Source organism: Panthera onca, chromosome D3 (assembly GCF_046562875.1).
Source record: "Panthera onca isolate mPanOnc1 chromosome D3, mPanOnc1 haplotype 2, whole genome shotgun sequence".
NCBI lineage: Eukaryota > Metazoa > Chordata > Mammalia > Carnivora > Felidae > Panthera > Panthera onca.
In genome coordinates, this window is record NC_138350.1 from 26971874 (window position 1) to 26982559 (window position 10686).

The 10686-nt window shown below is 53.6% G+C and overlaps 1 protein-coding gene and 1 non-coding gene across 3 annotated transcripts; both read right to left on the reverse strand.

Annotated features, from left to right (window-relative positions):
• Positions 1–2625: 2625 nt before the first annotated feature.
• Positions 2626–10476, reverse strand: RANBP1 (RAN binding protein 1). 2 transcript variants are annotated; one of them, XM_078435543.2, is made up of 6 exons: positions 10311–10476; positions 8850–8986; positions 6524–6681; positions 4291–4419; positions 3559–3624; positions 2626–3048 (listed from the first exon to the last, which is right to left on the reverse strand). In XM_078435543.2, the coding sequence occupies exons 1-6, from the start codon at positions 10323–10325 to the stop codon at positions 2927–2929; spliced, it is 627 nt and encodes a 208-aa protein (XP_078291669.1). In that variant the 5' UTR covers positions 10326–10476; the 3' UTR covers positions 2626–2926. The 2 variants fall into 2 exon arrangements, with proteins under 2 accessions (XP_078291669.1, XP_078291668.1); XM_078435542.2 differs by having other exon boundaries at positions 2626–3051.
• LOC144613973 (small nucleolar RNA SNORA77) lies at positions 3402–3527 on the reverse strand. The gene has a single exon (XR_013551474.1). It is a non-coding gene; the product is annotated as a small nucleolar RNA SNORA77 (small nucleolar RNA).
• Positions 10477–10686: the final 210 nt, after the last annotated feature.

Genomic DNA, 10686 nt, shown 5'->3' on the forward strand with positions numbered 1-10686 from the left:
GTCCCCACCCTCCTCAGCCTGACTTCCACATTTTGGCCAGAATCCCTTGCTGCCCAGGGGCCACCTCTTCAGGCCATGCTACCACAGGCCCTGGGGCTTCTTCACCCTGTGCCCTCCCTGTCTGTGTGAGAGCCTTATGAAGGCCCCAGCAACAGCTCTGCAAGCTGCTGGCTGTGAGCCATTAGAAAAGATGCCAGGCTGGGGGCCGGAACTGGAGCATTAATGCTGCTGCCTGACAGTAAAAATGGTAACGGGCTTTTCTTCCCATAACATCCCAGTTGTAACCTCTGCCCAGTGGGGAGCCCACTCCAGGGGGCCCAGCATGGGGTTGAGGGATACCCTAGCACTAAGTGGGTTAAGGCAGCACGGATGCTTGAGCGGACACGTCCTTACCTCTGCCTCAGCACTCTAGTGGCCTCAGGTCACCAGATAGAAGATCCAGGGTCCTCACATACAAAGACTCCAGCCAATACATGCCCCACCCACAGCTTCGCCTTTGTTCCTGCCCTTCTGCAACCCCAGCACTGGGATCCCAGGCCCCCGGAAGCCTCTGGATGCAGGCCCACCCTTGGGGAGGCATTCCTCCCAACACGCTCCCAACTGGTGGCTCTTGCCCAGGTCTGACTCCAGGTCTGTGTAGGGGTACCAGGATGGCTGAGAGCTCTGAGTGCCAAGCACTGGTCATGGAAAGAAGGGGTGCTTGTTACCTCCTTGGTGACATCCCTGCAGACTTGCCTGGGCAGAGGGGGGTCCTGGTGGGGGAGAGGAGTGCTGGGGGGAGAACCAGTGAGGCCTCCGGCCCAGGAGTCCTCTCCTAAGGAGCTAAGATGCCCAGGAGAAGGAAACCACAGCAGAAAGCTTGCCCAATTTGCAGCCCAGTGGACTGACCTGGAACAGAAAGGTACATCATCTCACTTCTTACTCCAGCCCCAATATTGTCAGCATCTCAATTCTGACTTTACCATTGCCTTTTTGCCACAGGGAGGAACCCAGCTGAAAAAACACTGGCTGGGGAGCAAGGCAGAGCCCCCCCTACCCCCCAACACACCCCTGCTGACATCCCTGCTCACTGGTGAGACCCACTGTCAGGACTGCATGTCTCCCTTTCTGCAGCACATTCTGCATTGTCAGCAAGCCACACCTTTATTTTTTATTTTATTTTTTAGCAAGCCACACCTTTAAATGCACCCCGTTAATGTAGCCTGGTCACAGCACAGCTCTGTTCCCCAGCCATTCTGAGGGGCCTACCCCGCTGTCAGGGTTTTAACCCCTTGGAGACACAATTCATCACCCAAGAGGAAAGAAGTCAGCCTGTGGTTTTACATCAAGTGGGATTTATCTTGTTTTGGAGCCCAAAGCAAAGACTATTAAACAACCATTCTGTGCTGAAAGGGATGTCTGACTGCCCTTCCCTGAAGGATCAAGCCCTGGGCAGACTTACACACATCAGTGCATCCAACAGAGGCCCATACAGAAGCAACACCTGTCCTTTACAACACCAAAATTCCAATTCAAGATAGGCAAGGTGCATTTCACAAGCTTCAATGTCCTTCCTTGGCGGGAAGGACCTCTGTGCCAACACCAACTTCAAGAGCATCCAGACCTGTACCTCTAGAGGCCCAAGGCTGCCAGAACACAATGCTGACCAGCAAAGTTTTGTTTGGCTTTCAAAAAAAGAGCAGCTTCCTTTGGAGGTGCATCCCCCAGAGGGAACAAGGATCCAAGGTTTGGAATCAGACACAAGTCACAGGACACATTGGGAAGTTGGACAGAACAGGACACGGCTAAAAGACTGGCCACAACGTAAAGCACCTCTAGCAGGTGTTAATGACCAATAACCGAGTGAGAGTGCATCCACTCCAGACCCCAGTCCTAACTTGCTCCTCCCCCACTGGAGGGCAGTATGGCCACACTTCATAACCCAGGCGGTCTCCTGGGACCCTTTACCACATATGCTTTTGAAAAACCTGCTGGTGCACTGAAAAGCCTTTCCCCCACTTAAGATAATGTTTAGAGACCATTTGTTTTATAAGACAAACCCCTAAATGGCACTAACCCATTTGCATTCTTGAAAACGTCCCTTTATTTAAAGCTACTGCAGATGTCCAAAATTGCACCCAGATGGAGACACCATTGAGTGAGCGGGTAAGACAGTTCTCTCCAAGCATGGCAGTGAGCTGTCCAACAAGGGCTGTGGGGCCGAGTCCCACCAACACAGTGCACCAGACTGGACATGTGTGCTATGGGACTGGCCCTTCCCTCCACCAGGGCAGAGGGCCAACCAAACACGGCCTCAACCAAAGCCTGGAAACACACTTGGCCGTCTTGCACCAAAAGCCAGGGTACTCTGGCAGTCTTCCTTTCCCTACCTCAGAGGCAAAAAAACAACAAAAAAGCCTATTCCTTGCCACAGGGCAGAACCGCATGAGTCCCCCCCCCCCCCCCCCAGCACACCTGCCCCACCTCAGCTGCATCATGGCCCCAGGGACCAACAGCTGCCCTGAGCCCACAGCAGAGCCAGAGGCGATGAGTGAGACCCGCAGCGCTGCTCCAACATCCTGGAGCCAGGAGGAACCCACACTGCTCCCAGGACAGGGCCGGCGCACACATGGTCCTGCCTCCGCGCAGGTTTCAAATGTGTTGTTTATTCACTATTTTTGATGACTATAAATAAGTGTTTCCACTATGGAAAAGAAAGTTAGCACAGTACATTTTCATGACTGGGGAATGGATTTTCTGAAGTCATCTTCAATAGGGCAAAAACTTAGAAAAAAACCACCTGAATGTTGGAATTCAGTTCTTTATATAAAGTCCCTTGTAAAAACAAAACAGAATAAAAACAAACTGAAAAGAAGGGGCAGGGCAAAATTTTAAAAAAGAAAAAAGAGGAAAAGAATGGAAGGAAGAGAAAACAAGGGAAGGCGGCTTATTGCTCCTCCTCCGCTCTATCCTTGGTCTCGGCGTCTTCCGACTCCTTGCTCTCCTCCTTCACCGAGAGAGCTTCTAGCTTCTCGGCCACCTTCTCAGCATTGTCGTTTTTGCCCGACCCTGCTAAGACATAGGGGGACACAGTAAGAAAACAGAGAAGCACCACTCTTCCCAGCCCACCCACCTCCTGTGACCCTGGGCGAAGGCCACAGGGCAGGCCACTTCACCATGTGCCAGCCAAGGCAGCCTCCAGGGTCACCCAAATTAAGAGCTCACACCTAGGACCATGGTCAGGCAGCTCAGTTATATCGGGCTCCAAGTAAGCAAGTGACTGTGAGGACCTCTTGAAGCCCCTTTGGCCTCTGGTGGGCTCTAGCCAGACGTCATTTTACTTGACGGCCAGCCTGGGTGCTGTGAGGCCAGGCCAGTGAGCACATGCTTGGGGCCTCTATGGCTACCTCACTCCCCAGAAGCACCGTGTCCCCAGACAACTGCATCACCCTTGATAGGTCAAGGTGGTCACAGCACCCTGGGATGTTACTCTGGCAGACGGAAAAAGCACCCGCCTGGGGCTGCAGCCAGGTGCAGAGTGAGTCTGCGAGGCAGTCCCCACCCCCAACTCCACGTCACCTTTCTTTTCTCTCTCTTCAATCTCTTTCCTGCATTCTTCAAACTTTGTTTTAAATTTCTGTGCATCTGCAGAAAGAAGAGAAGAGACCTCCTAAGAGCCCTAAAAGGTCTGAAGAGCCAAGATTCACAAAGGGCTCGTCCCATGGGTGACTTAAGGACACAGCCCTGGGCTCACTCTTGCCTGGACCAAGCAGTGACTGTTTCTCAAGTCCCTCCAGGGACTGGTAGCTAGGTTGGCCCACCTCCCTCCACCTGACTCTGTGACAATTTGGGCAGAATGGTACACAGCACTGGTGGCCGTGTAAAACCAAGGGGTCAGGAGCCTCCTGGCCAGACACTCTGCTCTCCACTCATGTCAGAGTAGCTACTAGATGAGGCCCACTGGGCACTTGTGACAATCAGGGCTGGAAAAGACATCCAAGCTGGGGAGAGGTCACCATGGGCCTGGGATCCCAGCACCTGCTGGCAGTCAGGTGGCTGCGAGGGGACATGCCTGCCCTGGGTAGACTGGATGCCCAGCTCCCTTTGAGGTTAAGAGGGAAAAGGCACTGCTCTCATCAGAGCCCACATGAAGCCTCAAGGGTACACAGGTCGACTGCAGCACTCACATTCCTGCCCCTGAGAGAGCACCAGACAGCACAGTGAGACTGGTCCCTCCCACAAGCTTTTCACAGGCACTATCAGTTCTTCCTGAAAAGCAGTACCCAAGGGCCTGGTGGCTCTTCTGCTTACTTTCAGCATTTAGGAAGCGGATGGCCAGCAGCTCTGGCTTGGGGCACTCATCGGCAAAGTCGGCGTGGGTGTTCCAGACCCAGGCACGGTCGCTGCCTGCGTTCGGCTTCAGCTCCATCATTGGCGTGACTGGGGAAGAAGAGCCATGTGAGGATCCTGACAACTGCTGCGAGACTACCCCGCCAACAGGAGGTCCCGCCTTGGGGTCCACCAACCAGGCCTAGACAAACTCCTGTGGGATACCGGATCTTACTCAAACCTCTTTGAAAATGTCCCATGTTCACTTAAAACCAGGACTGTCCTGGAGTGTCTGGGTGGCTCAGTCAGTTAAGTGGCCCAGTTTGGCTCAGGTCATGATCTCACAGCTCGAGGCTTGTGAGTTCGAGTCCCACATCGGGCTATGTGCTGACAGCTCAGAGCCTGGAGCCTGCTTCTGATTCTGTGTATCCCTCTCTCTCTGCCCTGCTCGCGCACTGTCTCCTTCTCTCTCTCAAAAATAAACAAACATTGAAAAAAAAAAACAGAAAAAAAACAAAAAAAACCCAGAGGACTGTCCTAAATCTGGGAACAGGGTGACCTGCTCCCTGACGAGAAGAACACCTCAGAAAGGATCTCCAATCCCACTGGAACAAGGGCTCCAACGCCAAGAGAGCCACTCATGCCCAGCCCTTCCTGTGGAGCACCCATCATGTAGCTATGTCCTTGCTCAACCACACCATCAGGTAGCTGGCCCATTGGGAAGTGGGGGACAGAAGCCATAAGTGGGGTAATCATCCAGGAGGACATGGAGTCAGCTTTGCACTTGCCAGGGTCCCTAGGAGACAAGGCCACCACAAGTAGATACCATGGGCCCTAGTGACATGCACATACACCATGGAATAAGTAGGAATCTGGAATAAGCAGATACACCCATGTCCTCAGGCTCTGCACAGACCCAAAAGGAGAAACTGACTGCGCAAAGAACAAGAGCACACTTGTGCACCCCTGTGCCCCTGGCAGAGGTCTCCAGGGACCTGAGCATATACTGACCACCTGAACCGGGAACAGTCACACCATCCCCATGCAGACACCTGGCGAGCCCTTGACCTCTACAGAGCACAGAGATGCCATGGCCTCCTGCTGCCACCACCCACCTGGCACATTAAGGGTCTATGGTATGTAGGGGTCCCAGAACACACCTGCAACTCAGAAACAACCCAGTGATCTGACAAGGCTCCTGAAGAAGCATAGGGTGTCAGGAAGTCCCCTGGGGAGCGATTCAAATTGGAGTGGAGGCCAGGGGCCAGAGGAGACAGGTGGGGGAAGAGGGAGAGACACAAGAGGACTACCAGAATGGCCCCTAAGGAAGGCAAGAAAGCCCCTCCCTGCCACCTCTCAGGACTTCTGCAAACCCGCCCATCTTTCCACATCACCCTCAAGAGCTGCTCTGCTCAGGTTCCTGCCAGGTCACCCCAGGTGTCCAGAAGAAGGGCCCTCCCTTGCCAGACATGCATTCTACCCAGTAACACAGACACAGCACCGGATCAGGAATGGAGCCCAAGACACATCTACTTCCAAACACACATAGCACTGCAGAACAACCTAGCAGCCAAAAGACTGATATGGCGGGGACTTACTGTCACCCCTTCACAGGCCAGGCCTGGTGTGGCTTTCCCCAGACCCTCCCATCCCCCAACCATGTTGAGCCCAGGGTTAATGCATCACACCTGTTCAAGGGCCTCAACCTGTCACCACCCACTACCTGTTTGGTCTCACAGACACCTAAAGATGAGGCAGCCACCTTCTCTCTGCACCCCTTCCCCTCTGTGTTCTCACCAGGGAACACCCGGCAGGGACAGAACACACCAAAGAGTGGGAAGGCTGCCTACTGGGCACATCAAAATACAAATGGGAGCACACATCCTCACAGCACTGCCCAATCCTTGGGCAGGTGCTCCACGGACCTAAGCCCACACTGGGGCTCTGCTTCCACCCCATCATGTCCTTTCTGCTTGGGCTCCACATCTTGTGTGCTATAAGCTTCTCTGCAGGTCTGCTCTGAGTACAGAGCATGCTGGAAAACTTCATTTCCTATTTTAAGTTCAAAACACACTGCAAATATGCACTCTATGTCATAATGCACTCCCAGATTCCTAGCCCAGCACTGAAAGCAACCTGCCCAAAGATCTGAAAGGTATCCTCATGTGCAGCGCTGGAACTTAGAGTGAAAACACACTCCCAAGAGGCCACCTACTGTAGTGGTTGGCGCATATCTTCAGGGTCTTGTCCCTCCTCATGAGGAGGCGGATGGTCCCTTTCTCCTTATGCTTCAGAAGCTTGACATCACCTGTGCCTCGTTCCTTCCATTCTGGGAGATCGTTCTCTGAAGCAAATCGGAATAGCTTTGCCCGCCTTCAAGAAAAGCCATTACAAGAGAGCTTAAATGTGTGTGAAGACAGAATAAACAGTCAAACGTTTGCTGGCAAACAACACTTATTTCCTGTACCTGGCGTCTCCACGGACGCCCCTTCCTTTCTTTGTACTTCTAGGACGATTAAGTCAAAAAATTACCAAAAAAGCAAAACAACATTCCTAGTATTTACTTGGAATAATGAAGTGAAAAAGAAAAGGGATTTCTACAACCACAGAACTTTCCAATTTTAGTATATGTGCTGCCGAAGCGAGTACAACAACCACAAAACTTTCCAACAGAAAGACACAACTTCTCAACAAAGACACCTCCTGAATATGCTGGGCTTGCCTGTGACCGTAGTGCAGGGGAGCCCCTGGTGTCCCATAGGGCTGCAGAGGGTAGCAAGGAAGCAGATGGAGGTTGAGGACCCCTGCCCTCCACAGGGCCAGCCCTTCCCTCTGCTGTGAGATGCACCCTGTGTTTCCCAGGCCCCCCAACCCAGAGAGACCTCTGCAGACCTCTCTGTTCAGGCCACGAGGCTCTGGCCCAAAGTCTTGCCTTTTTGCTCTGAGTAGCACCTCACACTGGGCCCAGCCAAGGCTCCCACCCAGATGGGCTCCCATGGTGAGCCCAGCAGTCCTGCCTTTAGGACTTCAGGCTGATGTCCTCCATTGCCTTACCCACAGGACCCCAGCCTTGCTGGTCCATTTCCTGCACCACACTCTGCTCTCTCTCCCAAACTCAATTCCGTTACGGGAGACAGTGCCTTCACAAGGATGCCCCCAAAGCTTTCACCTGGAGCCCAAGGGCCCAGACGCAAAGGCCTGACCTGCTGGCCTCACTTCCCTCAGGAAAGGCCTGTGTCCAGGACACCGAAAGCAGTTCTCGGCCCTGTGAGGGCTGAAGAGGGTAAGAACAGCAGCACCAGCTGCTGGGAGGAGCCAGCCCCTGGCTGCAGCACCATTTCCGGGCAAACCAGAGACGTGGAAAACCAGTATCTTCAGGGACTCACCTACCACTCTGAGACCAAGAGGATGTATATGACTCTCCTTCCCCAGGCCTTTGGGGGTGGTGGGAAAGGGCTGGTCTCCCCAGTCTGCCTTCCTCAGAGGGAGGGATCACTGTTCCTGCCCCCCACTCACAGCAAAGCACTCAAATCCTCATCTGGCTTCTTAGTTAGAATCTGAAGAAGGTGGGGGAACTCCACTTGGACAGGAAAAATGCTCCAGCCTGTTTCCATTAACTTGTGACTGAGTCTAACGTTTCCTGTGATTCTGAGTACAGACAACAGGTCAGTCTCAGCAGTGTGGATTTTGTCGCAGACATCTCAACACATGGCTGGTGCCAGTAATACTTAAAAACGACACATGCCGTCATAGCCTCACACTGAAGGTGTCAAACACATGCAGGATAGTATTTAGAAAGTAATCTCGATAAGCATAACACATCCATTTTCATTTGTAATTCCAGGCATTATTTTGTGCATTAAAAACGCTGAATTGGGAGTTCACAAACTTCAGGATGCCAAAGTCTGGCGTGCAAAAGAAAAATAATATTAATAATGGTAGAGACTCCCTATTCAACCAGAAGAAGGGGGCCATGGGAGTTTTGGGAGGTAGCAAGCCTGTAAGGTGACATGAACAGGAGGCTGTGGAGATGCACCTTGGTGGGCAGAGCAGCAGGGACAGGACACCAGGGAGCACCTGTGCTCTCCACAGCACTGGCCGCTGGGAAACAGGGGCACCCAGTGAAGAGTTATCCAAAGAGTAGATTCTAACAGCAGCCCTGATTTTCCACGTAGGATTAGTCATCACACAATTCCAAGCCCTTTCTTCAGCCCCAGTCCAATTTAAGGTCAGGCCAAGACCTTGACACCTGTAAAAACTGTAACTTCAATCTTACATTAAAAGATACGTGTTTCTCAGGATGCCTGGGTGGCTCAGTTGGTTAAGCCTCCAACTTTGACTCAGGTCATGATCTCATGGTTCATGGGTTCGAACCCTGCGTCGGGCTCTGTGCTGACACCTCTGAGCCTGGAACCTGCTTCAAATTCTGTCTGCCTCTCTCTCTGCCCCTCCCCTGCTCACACTCTGTCTCTCAAAAAACAAACATAAAAAAAAAAAAAAAAAAAAGATACATGTTTCTGGAGCAACATGAGCTTACTTACATTTTAAAAAGCTCTTCTTCATCTTCTTCCAGCGTTTTAATTTCTTGCTCAGGAAGAGACACTATAGGCTCAAACTGGGGGTCATGGTTGGACTCATCTGCATTCTCAGTGGAAGTGTCATGGTCCTCATGGGTGTCCTGTGGAGTGAGGTGCAGAGAGGTGACTCTGCTGGTGCCAGAGCGTGCCCCTCACCCAGAGCTCAGCAGTGGGCACCCCTCCTAGTGAACGGCCTCATCCCCAAACAAGAGATTAAGCCCACAGTCTTTCACATAAGGGTTTGCATGCACAGAGTGCAATAAGATGCTGAATTTCAGCACCCTCCCCAGATGCATCAATCACATCTGTGCACATACTGGGGCTCCTAAATTGAGCCACCTACTGGCAGATGAGAAACTGCCTCATCACTTGAACCTCAGTTTCCTCATCTGTAAAATGTGGATAATCACAAGGGCAAATGATTAAAAGATGCAATGACAGAAGAGGGTCTCAAGTGGAGTTGTCACCCTTTAATCAAAAAGCAACCATTTGGGTTTTTACTGGTTGAGAAAAATCTGTGCTCTTGCTTAATAGAAAGGAAAAAGGTTGCTACAGGATGGCTAGTGCTTACACGCAATTCACAGTTCTATCAGCAATTTGATCTTAAATCAGAAAGTTGATGTGTCAACAGAAATCGTACAATGAACCCTAAGATTCTGATGCAATTTATTAAACTACAGGGCACAAAGAATCATATTTGAGGTTCAAGTCTCACAGAACACGTGGCTTGATGATCTATAAATCCGTAAGCTGGGAGACCTCCCTACCAGACTCGAGCCAAAAAAGAAAATATATAAGCTTTCATTGCTTTCCTTGGTTGGATAAGCACTGCGGCTCCACCAGGGTCAGCTCACCCGAGCAGATGCCCTCGGACAACAAAGCCACCCCGACTCTGGGTCGGTTCGACCAGGACCCGTCCACCCCGCTGAAACGTGAGTTTCTGCCACAGAGGCCTGTGGCGGCTCAAGACGTGAGAACAGAATGAATGAAGTACTGCGTAGGCGACGGGAGGAAGGGACGCACGGTTTTGGTGGGAAGCCTGCAAGTGGGCCGAGCCAGGGGAAACCCGCCACCCGCCCCACTTCTCAGGCGAGCGGCGAAGTAAACTCGAGACCGAGGAGTCGGGGCGGCGGGCCGCCCCACGCCTGGATGGAGCTTCCCGGCCCCACTTGGGACCGCCCCAAGGTCACGCGGGCGCCAGGCAGCCCCCGAGCCCGCGGAGCCATCGTGCGACCTGGCTCCGAAGGCCTCCAGCCCCCAGGCCGCGCTCCCCAAAGTTCCGACCCCGCGCCACCGAGGCCCCACAGGAGCCGAGCCCACAGGCCAGCAGGGGTTGGCAACGGCGGCGCGGGCCGCCCACGTGGCCGCCGATAGCGGCCTCGGCCTCCCGGCCCCCGCCCAGTCCCCACCCGAGCCCGGCCGCACCTTGGCGGCCGCCATGGGGACGCGGCGGCGGCGGCTCGGCTGGCTCGGTCGTCGCTGGCTCCGCGGCCTCTCGGCGGCTAGTCGTGGCTCCTTTCCTCCGCGTCTGGCGCCGGCGCCTCCCGCCCTCCCGCTCTTCCCTCCGCCCCGCGACCCGAACCCCGACCCCTGACCCCGGCGGCGGGAAACGCGACGCGATTCAAAACCAGTGCAGCTTTATTGGCTCACACGGCGGACATCTCATTGTCCAGCCCACCCCGCGCTTCCCGCCAAAACGCCCGCGGCGCATGCCCGGCCCTCCCGGCAGCCAGGGGAGTGAGTACTCCCGGCGGCCCCCGCGCGCGCTTCCGCCCCACCGCAGCGCGTGCCCCTCGAGCAC